The sequence below is a fragment of the Aquarana catesbeiana genome, linkage group LG06 (assembly GCF_042186555.1).
Source record: "Aquarana catesbeiana isolate 2022-GZ linkage group LG06, ASM4218655v1, whole genome shotgun sequence".
Lineage (NCBI taxonomy): Eukaryota > Metazoa > Chordata > Amphibia > Anura > Ranidae > Aquarana > Aquarana catesbeiana.
In genome coordinates this window covers 245,049,710-245,063,950 of record NC_133329.1, presented here as the reverse complement: position 1 = coordinate 245,063,950, position 14,241 = coordinate 245,049,710, and the positions used below count along the sequence as shown (strand labels likewise).

The following is a 14,241-nucleotide window of genomic DNA, read 5'->3' as shown; positions in this document are numbered from 1 at the left end:
CCCCCATTAGATGCAGATCATTGATTAACCTATTGGATAAGAAGGTTGATCAACCAGGCAATTAGGATTTCCTTGTGTTTTTTTTCCCATTCCCCATTCCCCATTTTTTTCCTTCCCCTTCCTTCCTTTCCAACCCCCTCCCCCTTTCCTCTCCTCCCCTCTTTTCCCTCCCCCTCCTTTCCACCCCCCCTTTTCCTCTTCCCTCCCCCTCTCCTTCCATTTCTCCCCCTCCCCTCTCCCTTTCCCTTTCCTTTTTTTTTCCCCCTCTCTCTCCCATTTTTATTGCCTTTGTACTGACTCATGAGCCCATATTTATTGGAATCTTTGGTTTTATTATTTCTTACCTCAGTTATCATATCCTTCCACATGTATAAGTCCCCCTCATTCACCGTAGGGGAACATTGGTGGTACCTTGACCTCAGTTGTGTGTGGGTCTTTTCGATAAGTGGCAGTGCTCAACTTTTTTTTTTTTTCCCCATGTATTTGCAATGATCACATTGTGTATTATGTTATCACATGCTTGATTCTGATGTTTATGTTTACCCTATTAAACAATTTCAGATACTATGGTCCTGATGAAGCGGTAGAGTTCCGCAAAACATTTTGAGGAATACATGATTTGTGAGGAGCCACTATACCTCGGTTCTCCCTAGTGGGGTATACCTAGTATCGTGTCCTGTATTTTTATAATGCTCTGATATAATTTTGCTGAAACTGTTATGATGTATTGGGATTTCCTATTTTTATCCTGTTTGGTATAGATAAAAATTTTAATTTTTTTAGAAACTTGTCTATTTGCTGTCTAAATTGGTACAGAGATAGTCCATGGCCCTTTAGCCTAAGGCCCCTTTCACACGGGACAGATCCGTGTTGATCCGCCCCGTGTTTATCCGCTGCTCAGCGGGGATCGCTCCGCTTTCCCCAGCTGAGCAGGCAGATGACAGGGCGGGACCCGCACACTGTGCAGGGACCGCCCTGTCAGATCTCCGCTCTCCCCTATGGGGGATCGGAGGAACACGGACCGTCTGTCCGTGTTCCTCCGATCCGCTCTGCAGACGGATAGAAAAATAGGATTTTCTTCCGTCCGCAGTATCGGACAAGAGCGGAGCCGGACAACATCGGGTGTTAGCGGATGTACATCCTCTGACACCTGCTATCCCATAGGGATGCATGTATGTCCGTATTTCATCCGAAAACGGATGGATGAAATACGGACCTACTGTCCGCATGTGTGAAAGGGGCCTTAGGGTTGACCAACAGGGGATCGGTCCCCTTTCTCAATTTCACAGTGAATAAAAAGTACTTCAATGGTCAAACACCTCTGCTCAGCAGACTAGGACCCACCAGACAACAATGCCGCTCTTTTAACACATTAGCATATAACGCTTATATAGATGACTTCAATCTAATATGGCTTCCGGTTCTGACTCTCCTCTCCTGTGGAACTCCCCATATGGTAAATAAGAAAGAAAAAGCGTCACCAATAGTGTAAAATCATTTAACCAAAATGTGCTTTATTTGTATTAAAATACACTTACAAGAAGATGAAACATTCCAGCATTACTAGTCACTCAATCTGCATGATGTCTTATACCAGAAGGAACATTAAAACGTAGTCTCCGTCTCACCCGATATCCACTGTGTCACTTCCAATACATTACTTCTGGCACAATCTCTGATGTGACATCTGGTTGCCACTCAACCAGCACCCAAAATTTAATCTATTCCGACTTAACGTAGAGGTTCTGGTCGAGTGGCAACTGGATGTGATGTCAACGATGGTGCCACAAGTGACCTATTGGAAGTGATGCTGCAGACATCGGGTGACACTAAAAAACTGTTTAATGTTCCTTCTGGCATAATACATCATGCAGGCTGAGTCACTTTAGTAATGCTGGAATGTTTTAGCTTCTTGTGAGTGTTTTTATTACAAATAGCGCACATTTTAGTTAAACAGTTTTACACTATTGATGCCCCTTTTTCTTTCTAGTTTACCATATGGGGAGCTCCACAGGAGAGTCAGTACCAGAAGACATATTAGGTGGAAACCATCTGTATAAACGTTATATGCCAATCTGTAAAAAGAGAGGCATTGCTGTCTGGTGGGTCCAAATCTGCTGTGCTGAGAGGTGTTTGACCACTAGAGTACTTTTTATTCATGGTGGAAAGAATAATCTTTCTTGAGAAGAGTTTATCTAGAACTGTTTCAGGATGGACCAATCTTTATTTGTCATACACGTTGTCACTTGGGCATTCACAGTGGTATATAATTTATGTAATGCATATTTTATGTTCTCATCGCTTTTCATATTGTTATATATTGTAGGAATCACACTTTCTGAGACACCTCCAATGTATTGCATGGCTTCCATGTGTATTTGCAAGTTAATGCGTCAGAGACATCTGTTATTGATCTAAATTAAAAGGCAGGATTTAAATCCGTTCTCATTTGCTAGCTGGGTACATTTGTATATTTTTACATGACAGTTGAGGTAGGAAAGAGGAGAAAAAAAGAGAGCCTTTGTAGTTAGTTATATACTGTACAATAATTATTATGTAATGTAAATATTATGCAACTACATACTTTCCAACTTTTTGAGAGGGAAATGAGGGACACCTATTATCAAAAGTATGTAGGCATAGGACACACCTCTGTCATGCCCCTTAAAGGAGAAATAAACAATTTTTTTTTACCACTACTATTGCTTTACATTGGCCTTTGAAATTTATAAATGCAACAAATTAGAATATGGATGAAGTTTAGCACTGGGAAAAACTTTTTGAATGATAGTGCATTTATTATACAACTATATAGATCAGGCCCACATAATATGGAAATCAGGGACAGTTCCTGGAAATCAGGGACAGTTGGGAGCTATGCAACTAACATTATCTATTTATTGTTTTAGTGAAGGAAATCTGACTACCAAACAAATCATATTTCTTCAAAGATCAGCTATTCCACATGCACATGCAGCTGTTCAGTCACCTGAGGTAAGTTATCACCCAAGTAAAGATTGTATTTTGTGACTGAATCCAGGACACATTTTCCTTGTTTCAAGTTTAAGCTTAAGTTCAAGTTTTAAGAGCCACACACCCTGCCCCCATGAAGCCCCATGCATCTATTTTTCAAAACATCCCATTGTACATATCTTAAATCCTGCATTTGTTAGACCTGCCACTTGACATCATGGGGGAGATTTACTATAACTGGTGCACACTGAATCTCATGCAGCTGATTGGTTACTATGCAGAGCTGCACCAGATTCTGAGTGCTCCTGTTTTAGTAAATCTCCCCCCATGAGTTATTCCTCTCCTCCTCTGGTGTTGGAGGTGGGTGATCTTTACTTCTGTACAGAGTGGAGCCTGACATTTGATCAACATTCTATGCAGTAGTCTGTAATGATACACCCCAAAGGAGGGTGTCCATGGTGGCCTGGGCCTACAGGAAGTAGTTTGAATGATGCTGGGCATTATTCAGCCCAGAAGAGGACCAGCTATGCTGTACACAGAGGTGGTGAGTATTGCAGAAAAAGTGCTTTTTTAAATTTTTTAGAGCTACTTATTTTTTTGTTTAAAGTGAACTTGTGAGGATATGTAACAAGCATTTTGCTATTGAGCAATGTAAGACTATTTGTCATGCAATTTCTCCTTTTGGCCACGATATGGAGATAGGGAGATGCTGACCTTTCTTTCCTGAACATGAGGAGACATAGAGGACCTTGGGGAAAAAAGGAGTTTCAGGAAGTGTGAGGAGGCTGTGGTGGTTTGTAAGGTAGAGAGAGAGACCATGCAACAACAGCCCCTGGTGTTGAGCCAGCCAGAGAGGAGCGAGAGGACAGTGCTGAGGGACATGATTGAGAGTGAAGAGAGAGCTATTGTGCTCAGCATCACCAGCCAGAGAGAGAGAGGAAGAGAGAGAAGGTAGCCATTACTGCAAGGGAGAGAGATCAGATCCCCAAGCTGTGACCTGTGAGCCAGGGGACAGTGCGGCTGTGGGGATATCACCCCTGCAGTGCCAGTAAGACAGTTTAGTAGTTTATACGTTGTACTGTTTGTGACGGGTGCCAGTGGGAACCCAGAATCCCTTGGGGTGGTTGGGAAACTCTTGTTTCAGCTCCCAATGCACCTCCTATGTCCAAGTTAGCCTGTGTCTCTAATAGGGACACAGGGTGACCGAGAAATCCAGTCTGATCTGTACTAATCGGACTCACTTTACAACCACACTGTAATGGGGTGTGTGTGTGTGTGTGTGTATGTATGTATGTATGTACAGTATCTCAAAAAAGTGAGTACACCCCTCACATTTTTGTAAATATTTTATTATATCTTTTCATGCAACAACACTGAATAAATGACACTTTGCTACAATGTAAAGTAGTGAGAGTACAGCTCGTGTAACAGTGTAAATTTGCTGTCCCCTCAAAATAACTCAACACACAGCCATTAATGTCTAAACCGCTGGCAACAAAAGTGAGTACACCCCTAAGTGAAAATGTCCAAATTGGGCCCAAAGTGTCAATATTTTGTGTGGCCATCATTATTTTCCAGCACTGCCTTAACCCTCTTGGGCATGGAGTTAACCAGAGCTTCACAGGTTGCCACTGGAGTCCTCTTCCACTCCTCCATGATGACATCACGGAGCTGGTGGATGTTAGAGACCTTGCAGTCCTCCACCTTCCCTTTGAGGATGCCCCACAGATGCTCAATAGGGTCTGGAGACATGCTTGGCCAATCCATCACCTTTACCCTCAGCGTTCTTTAGCAAGGCAGTGGTCGCCTTGGAGGTGTGTTTGGGGTTGTTATCATGTTGGAATACTGCCCTGCGGCCCAGTCTCCGAAAGGGAGGGGATCATGCTCTGCTTCATTAGGTCTACATTACATGTTGGCTTTCATGGTTCCCTCAATGAACTGTAGCTCCCCAGTGCCGGCTGCACTCATGCAGCCCCAGACCATGATACTCCCACCACAATGCTTGACTGTAGGCACACTTGTCTTTGTACTTCTCACCTGGTTGCCGCCAAACACGCTTGACACCATCTGAACCAAATAAGTTTATTTTGGTCTCATCAGACCACAAGACATGGTTCCAGTAATCCATGTTCTTAGTCTGCTTCAGCAAACTGTTTGCGGGCTTTCTTGTGCATCATCTTTGGAAGAGGCTTCTGGGACGACAGCCATGCAGACCAATTTGATGCTGTGTTCGGCGTATGGTCTGAGCACTGACAGGCTAAGGCCCCACCCCTTCAAACTCTGCAGCAATGCTGGCAGCACGTGCACACAACTTCTTTGGTCACCCATGGCAAGGCCTGTTCTGAGTGGAACCCGTCCTGTTAAACCACTGGAAGAATGGGATGTGCCAGAAGCCCAAAAGAAACAGCACATCACTGAGAGCTTGATAGGAGCTGCTGCAGAAGCTAAGTTCAGTCAAACTCACTGCAGAGCCTATGACTACCTCCCCATGTTGCAGGAAGGGTTTGTATGAACAGAGAAGGCTGCAGACTTGATTTACAAATTTGAGCATGCCCTCCAATGCCAGGGTGAGCACCTGTCTGAGTATATGTATCTGGTGATTAAACAAAATGCTAAACCAAATTGTATTAAAGAAGGGAATGGAACCTTCAACCATAGATCAAGCTAGAATGCAGCAGATCCTAAGAGGTTCTCTATGCTCCAATCTGGTCTGGATCCAGCTAAAGACTTCAGCTAATGTCATGTCATTAAAGCATCCTGAACTCATTAGGGTTGAGAGGGAGGAAGAGGCTATGTTTGAGGGCAAGAAAACTGCAACCAGGCCAGCATCAGCTTGTCTAGGTGACGTTGGGTTATCTCTACCATGAAACCAGTGAATCGAGGGGATTGTTTCAACTGCGGAGGAATGGGACATTACCAAAGTGATTGTTCAAGTCCACCCAAGTCTGAAAGCCAACGCCAGAAACCAGCGGGAAACTTCAGAAGGCCCCTGGTAAGGAAGCCAACCTGGTGCCCATCCTCAGCAGTTAGCTCCAAAGTAAAGGACGCAAAGAAACCACAGTGGAGGCCCAAAACCTTACAGAGGGCTCCCATTGCCCGGTGGACGCAGGGAGAACAGGATGGAGAAGGCTACTCAGCCAGGCACCTGGGGATGACGTAATGGGCAGCGCCAAAGCCAATGTGACTTGACAAGGCTCCATTGAGTGAAACGTGTTGTCATGGTGACCGCCGAACAGGCTATCATGAGGATTCCCCTTCCTTCACTTCACACAGCCATTGGCTTCTGCGCTGCCCGTGATACATTCAGGGAAAGAGTCCCTTAGGGGGACCTAGCAAATTTGAGCAGCTGGCAGAATTGAAGAGATCAGGCATCATCAGGTAGTCTATGAGCCTTTATGCATCCCCATAATGGTGGTGTGGAAGAAGAATGGGTCCCTGAGGGTGTGCATCGATTATCGGATGCTCAAAAGGAGGACCATCCCCGTTCAGTACACCACTCCAAGGATAGAAGATGCCCTGCATAGCCTGTTGGGGGCAAAGTGGTTTAGTGTGCTGGATCTGAAGCGTGGATACTATCAAATTCCCATGCACCCTGAAGATAGGGGGAAGACAGCGTTTATCACCCCAGTAGGGTTCTTCAATTTCGACAGGATGCCTCAGGGTCTGTCTGGCACTCCGACCATATTTCAAAGACTGATGGAAAAGACAGTAGGAGACATAAACCTGATCAAAGTGCTGGTATACCTTGACAATATCATTGTGTTGGCAAAACCCTCGAAGAGCATGAAGAACATCTGGAGAAGGTCCCGAAGAGACTCCATGACGAGGGGTTGAAGCTGACCCTGGAAAAATTTCAGTATTACCAGCCTTCAGTTAATTACCTAGGCCATGTTGTCTCTGCTGAAGGACTAGCTACTGACCCTCAGAAGCTGGAAGCTGTCACCTCTTGGCCAAGACTGACGTAATGAAGCCTAGGTCATTCTTGGGGTTTTGCTCATACTATAGAAGGTTCATCGAGGGATTTGCTAAAATACTTTGGCCCCTTAATGAATTATTGAAAATGAGGATGATGACAAGGATCCAGACCCAACAAGGCCGGTTAGACAACCCGGAGGGCCCAGGAAGTCTCAGGAGTCAATCCAAGACTAGTGGACCAACCAACTTTTCTAAATTACTTGTGATTATCTCTGTTTAATAAAGCTTGTTTGTATCATCACTAGTGGTCTAATTTTGCCCTCTTAAGAGAACTTCATTCTCTTATTGTCTGTCTGTATGCTATTAGGGCGATTAGAACTGCGTCCTATGGTTATCAATGTGGATTAGATTAATTTTCAAACTAGCGACGGCCTAACTGTTTCTAACAATTAATATTTTTAACGGTGATCCAGACAAATCCCCTTGTTTTTTGCAGTGGACCGACCAGTGTGAGCAAGCCTTTCAGCATGTGAAGTGGAGTCTAACTACTGCTCCTGTTTTAGCCTATGCTGATCCAACCAACCTGCATGCACTGCATATGGATGCCAGTGGAGACGGGCTAGGTGGGGTACTGTATCAGGAACACGATGGACACCTGAGGCCTGTTGCTTATGTGAGCCAAAGTCTTGCATCTGCTGAGAAGAACTATTCTACTCACAAGCTGGAATTCTTGGCTCTGAAGTGGGCAGTGGTGGAAAGTTGAATGACTACTTGCATGGTGCAGACTACTTGCATGGTGCAGACTTCAAAGTCAAGACCGATAACAACCCGCTCACATATATTGTTACCACCGCCAAGCTGGATGCCACTGGGCACAGGTGTTTGGCTGCCCTATCAGGATTCTGTTTCAGCTTAAAGTACAGTCCAGGGGTTGGGAACTGGGATGCTGATGCCCTATTAAGGAGACCCTATGAGGCAGGGGCTTCCTCTGAAGAGTGGACTCAACTGACACCAGAAGGGATACAAGCCTTGTGTCAGGAAGTGGAACATCAGGCAAGAGGAACAACTGAGGACAAAGCCATCAGTCTCAGTGGCAGGTGTCCCAAAATAGTACTGTAATACGTCCCAAGTTAGGAACGACAGCCTACCTAAGCTTGCAGATGGGGACTTAAAGGACCAGATGGTAGATCCCCTCTGTAGTCTAACACTGAAGGCCCTGGAGGGCCAACACTCAGATCTACTGCTAACAGACTCTCCAAAAGAATCATGACTAGTAAACAAGGAATGAGATCGACTGCAGTTACGCAACGGGGTGGTCCCCTTGGATGATCCTGAACATAAGTGGCGGCAGTTCCTGCCGAAAAAGCATAGAGAGACTTACTGACTGCCTTACATGACAACCATGGTAATTTAGGGCCTGAAAGAACGTTCAAACTGGTGCAAGACCATTTCTATTGGGCCTGTATGCGGGCTGAAGTTGAAAGATACTGCCACTCCTGCATACGGTGTATACAGATGAAGACTTTACCCCACAGGAAGTACGGGCCCACTAAAGACCTGGCACCGTAATCGCCTACTGCCACTATCAGAAGCAGTTCATGTGCCTCATCAACCAGATCCACAGCCTACGCGAACTACCTCAGAGATCATGTCCAATAACCAGGTCTCAGTCTGCGCCACTGAACACAGATGAAGAAGACAGTGAGGATGAAGAACTGGGCATGGGCTGGCTGTGCAAGTCTAGAAACCGCCACTCTTCTTTCTTCTAGAGAAGTGGATACTGGAACGTTCAGGCCTGAGGCACCAGCATTCATACCACAGAGCCAGTCATTGGCCAGGAGGATCTTCTGATTTCCCTAACTGCAGAAGACACAGAGACTCTTCAACCTTCTATGGTGGAAGAGGCTGCTATACCAGAACCATCTGAGCCCAAAGAGCAATGGGAAAAACGAACAATTCACCCACCAAAAAGTCTGACTTACGGTACTCTACTCAAAGAACTCACAACACGCTGATCCTTCCCCCTATAAATTTAGTAGAGGGCGACTCCAACTCACCTAATGGCACATCTAGGTGGGCCATCCTAAGTAGTTTCTCTCAAATACTACTTAGTACAATCTCTGTATATGACATTGAGCATGTGCACTCAACTTCTTTGGTCAACCAAGGAGAGGCCTGTTCTGAGTGGAATTATAAATACAAAGACCCTCCGCGCCAAAGTGAAATAAAAAAATATATAATAGAAAAATAGGTAAAAAAAATTAGGCTACTCCCCTAGAAAAGTGGAAAGCCACTCCTAGATTGAAAATACATACACACAAGGGGGCGCTCATTTAGTGCATTGTAATAATATTTGCAAATGAAAATTTAAATAGATACCAATGTGCAATCTTTAAGTTTCACATTTAAAAATACAAATCATTCCCAATACAGCCCTTGTATTAGGGGACTGGGTAATAAAATATCAAAAATGCAAAAAAAAAAAAAAAAAAAAAAATGCAAAAAATAAGTGAAAAAACAGTCCCAATAATAGGTGCTTAGTTCAACTAAAGTAAATAGATTAAGTGTTGCTAGATGTGTGCTTGATAGTGGATCTCCTTCACCAAATCAATAGCAAATCACCCAACGTGAACAGATGTAAAGGCTGCTTACCAGATGTAGTTGACTTCTTTAATTAAAAAGAAAGTCAAGTACCACTTTGGCAGGATAATGCCTGCTCGCATATGGATAAGGCTGGAGATGTACAGGAAAACTTCGCTTCCAGACCAGTTAAACTGCAGCAGGTTGGCTCCCCTGTGCGAGCCGTCGTAGCTGTACGTCGGCTCTTTAAGACGCTTTAGCAGGCCTGGTCAGGAAGGGGGTAAATTCTTCCGTGGCCAGGGCAGAACTGGACACGGGAGGGGTGTGGACCTGGAGGTAGTAGAGGAGAGGTGACACACGTACACAGTGCTTTGGGGACAACTTCCAGCCGGAGAGGACACCGTGCACCAGAACTGGCTACTGAGGGAGCCCGGGCTGCCTGCCCGGGCCACAGAAGAATTTTACCCCCTTCCTGACCAGGCCTGCTAAAGCATCGAGCCGACGTACAGCTACGACGGCTCGCACAGGGGAGCCAACCTGCAGCAGTATAACTGGTCTGGAAGTGAAGTTTTCCTGTGCATCTCCAGCCTTATCCATACGGGAGCAGGCATTATCCTGCCAAAGCGGTACTTGACTTTCTTTTTAATTAAAGAAGTCAACTACATCTGGTAAGCAGCCTTGACATCTGTTCACGTTGGGTGATTTGCTATTGATTTGGTGAAGGAGATCCACTATCAAGCACGCATCTAGCAACACTTAATCTATTTACTTTAGTTGAACTAAGCACCTATTATTGGGACTGTTTTTTCACTTATTTTTTTCATTTTTTTTTTTTTTTTTTTTTTTTTTTTTTGCATTTTTGATATTTATTACCCAGTCCCCTAATACAAGGGCTGTATTGGGAATGATTTGTATTTTTAAATGTGAAACTTAAAGATTGCACATTGGTATCTATTAACTGTTCTGAGTGGAACCTGTCCTGTTAAACTGATGTATGGTCTTGGCCACTGTGCTGCAGCTCAGTTTCAGGTCTTAGCAATCTTCTTATAGCCTAGGCCATCTTTATGTAGAGCAACAATTCTTTTTTTCTGATCCTCAAAGAGTTTTTTGCCATGAGGTGCCACGTTGAACTTCAAGGGACCAGTATGAGAGAATGAGAGCACCAAATTTAGCACAAATGCTCCCCATTCACACCTGCCACCTTGTAACGCTAATGAGTCACATGACACTGGGGAGGGAAAATGGCTAATTGGGCCCAATCTGGACATTTTTACTTGGGGTGTACTCACTTTTGTTGCCAGCGGTTTAGACATTAATGGCTGTGTGAGTTATTTTGAGGGGACAGCAAATGTACACTGTTATACAAGCTGTACACTCAATACTTTACATTATAGCAACGTGTCATTTATTCAGTGTTGTCACATGAAAAGATATGATAAAATATTTACAAAAAAGTGAGGGGTGTACTCACTTTTGTGAGATACTGTATATGCTTATCACTAACGGGTGTGTGTGCATTTACTATAGTAACATACAGCCAGGTGCAGGGTATTTTCCAATTGTGTCTATATCTGTGGTTGCAGAGGTCTCCCCTTTTAACCAGGTGTGTCAGAGGGGCTGAGTTTGTTCTTGGGGTCGAGGCGGAAGACAGAGGACCCAAAGTTTAACCAGGGGCTCCTTCAAGTGTGTCGCTACAGCTACATTATGATGATTTTGCCAATGCTGACTTTTTTTTAAAAATGCAGGGGCTGTCAGCCTGATTCTGGATTCACTACCTAGTGATGTGAAAGAAGCGTGAGGGATGAGTGCTGCAGTATGTACAGGCACCAGAAGGGTGCCAGGACCATCCAAAACCTATCATTATCATGCACACAGAACGTACATGCACTGGATTACACCGGCAGTTATCAATGTTTTAACCAGAACCACAGTAGATGTTTAATGCGTTTTAGTATGTTCTGTTTTACATTTATTCTTCTCGTTTCACTAAGCAGAGAATTGTAATGTTTACGTTTTTTTTTTTTTGGTTTTTTTTTTAGAAAAAGCCGATGAGACACACAGTAAATGAAGAGAGGAATAACAAAACCAGCAGAAGCATTGGACAGAAGACTCCAGGAAGCTTTGAAATTGGGCAACCATCAAATGAGTTACATCTTTCCTCTTCCAAGCAATACTGGAATACAGACAGCAATCAGCATTTTGGAAGTTTTTCTGGTTTCAGCAGTAATGATAGTATGCTAAGAGACCTGGATGATGTGCAGTATGAACAAGAAGAAGCCGTGACCCAAGTCACCTGCATGTGAATACATGCTCTAAATCCAATTCTTTCTATACCATCTCCTTCCACAACAAAAGGATTTGTATCTTTAAAGAAATCACATATAAAACCATTTCCCCAGAAGTCAAAAGATTGTTCGTTAGTTCAGCTCTTTAACTTATGTCATCCGAAGTTTGAAAAGAGGCTTGCTGGAAAAGCACCTGCATTGTAAAGTTTATGGGTTGGAGAGAGGAGTACTTATTTAGCTTAACAGGAGAGAAAGCGTTAAGAGCACGCATAAGATTTGCTAGCTACTGTGCAAAGAGGACACAGTGCTGCCACAGCCTATAGAACCTGAAGGGGTGCTTTTACCTTCCTCCTTTTATACAGCCACATAGTAATTTGGGGAGGGTGGATCACACATCTAGAAGTATTATAAACCTTGCATATCGAAATAGTTAATGCATCTAAGAGGATTCATCATGCTTCCAAGTGCTGCAACCAAAATACAGTACCTGTATTTCTACTATATGCATTTATGGAAATAGTAAAAGTGGGCTTTATAGTACATAGGATACACATTTTGCCACAGTACATATGATTAAGGAGGAATATAGCGCATTCTTCTGCACAGCCAGCTGTACTTTTCTGAGTCATATGCTCCATGTACATTACAGCCTAAACTTAAAGTGGCAAAAAAAAAAATAGTGCAGTTTTGAAGGAACATTTAGAAATGTTAATTGTGCCTAAACGATACCCTAAATTAAGTGTCTCTTGAATTCCTCGTGAAGAATAATGGTGCATTTTCTGGTGAGGGTAGCTAGGCACTCCTGTACATACAGCCTCATAGCTCTATAAATGCAGTGTTAGATCCAAGGCACTGCTGCATCTGACAGCTAGTCTCAGGAGATACTGTGATGTCACTACTGTGCTGTTCTCTATTCTTCTTGCTGGATGTTCTAAAATGAAATGAAAAACCCTGCCTTTACCACAAAATAACCACCTTCACATCGAGACACAGTACATAACAAGGCTTTGTAAGTGCCTCTCCCACTGCCATGTCTCTTATTTTACAAACCGTTTGGCATATAATTCCTATATTTTTTTTAGAGTTTATTTTTTTGAGATGCTCATAATGTGTACATTATTTCATAAACAATAAGCATGAAAGCAAATTCAGACATCTTATATTGATGTACTTAAACAAGTGTTAAAAGAAGTTCTCTTTGACTAAGGCAACATAATTAACTGAATTATATACTGTATAAATATTTTAACTGGATTGAACATTTAAGCAAGTATTTATAATGCTTCTGGATGAAGCAAAAGGAATGAAGGACAAAAGAAGTATTTTTAATTAAAAAAAAAAAAGACTCAGGACTTGAACTCAGACTGAACTATCTGGAACTTTGGATCATGTAATCAAGTTGCCATCATGTATAGACTGCTTAGCACGTGAGATGCACAAAAGGGTTGCCACCCAATTAAGTGAATGCCAGTTTGTTTATTACACTTTTTCTGACATGTAATGCAAAGAGGCATCTTATCACTGGTCACATGTGGTGTGCAGGTCCTTGTGTTTACAGTATCATGGGAGAAGTGACCTATTTCACCTATGTGAAACTGGAAGAGAAGTATTGTGTGAATGAGACTAGACATTGCCATACTGTAATACTAATACTCAGTCTAATTCATAAATAAACAAATGGGTAGTAGCATTGGGAAGCAATTCATAACTTTGAAGTTTAGCTCTGCAGTAGACAACTCTTTGTTTCACTGAGGTAGTGATTAGTGAAACTCTGTTGTAATTTTCCCAAAAAGAATGGTGTTTTTTTTTTGTGTATTTTAGAGGCATAAACAGCTATAAAAACTAATAATGATAATAAAGTGATTTCACGCTTCAAATCTATCATATGAAAGCATAAAAGTACTTGTGCATACAACTTATAGTGACTATATAAATTAGGTGTGTTCTACAAATGTATATCAACAGTGCAAGCATAAAAAGTGCAAAGTGCTAATAAAAGTGATAATCCAAAGTGCTGGTGTGTATAAATGAATCAAAAGTTCATAATGTGTTTCATCCACTGGGATCAGATATTGGAGGGGAGGGGTGATATCCTTTAAAATGGAGGGATCCGGTGAAACTGGGCTCTCTAAACTCTCACCTTAAGTAAGATGAACTTAGGCATCAAACAGGTTCTGTATTGAATGTTATATGATGTGATTCAGGTGGGGCTTCTCTGATGGTTTTAATGATCCTCCCGATATATAAAACCTATCAAAAAGATGAAAGGGGGGGGGGAGGGTTGCCCACCTGGGCTCCACCAATCCGGTGGGGTGTATGGGGAAGGGAGAGAAAGAGGCCTCCAATAGTGTAGTATAGTTATATAAAACGGAGTTTATTAAAGTAATAGGGTGGTCTCTTACATTAAAAACGAATAAAAACAGCATAAATTGCAAAATGATGGATAAGAGCGGCGTCTGAGGCGCCTCCTTACTGACTTCCGGTTACG

The 14,241-nt window shown here is 43.0% G+C and overlaps 1 protein-coding gene across 1 annotated transcript in view; it reads left to right on the top strand.

Annotated features, from left to right (window-relative positions):
- Positions 1–13,440, top strand: part of RFTN2 (raftlin family member 2) — a 163,901-nt gene extending 150,461 nt beyond the window's left edge. The window contains exons 8-9 of the mRNA XM_073633126.1: positions 2,910–2,994; positions 11,508–13,440. Of these exons, the coding sequence (XP_073489227.1) occupies positions 2,910–2,994; positions 11,508–11,771 (349 nt within the window). The 3' untranslated portion in view covers positions 11,772–13,440. The remainder of the gene's footprint in view (positions 1–2,909; positions 2,995–11,507) is intronic.
- Positions 13,441–14,241: the final 801 nt, after the last annotated feature.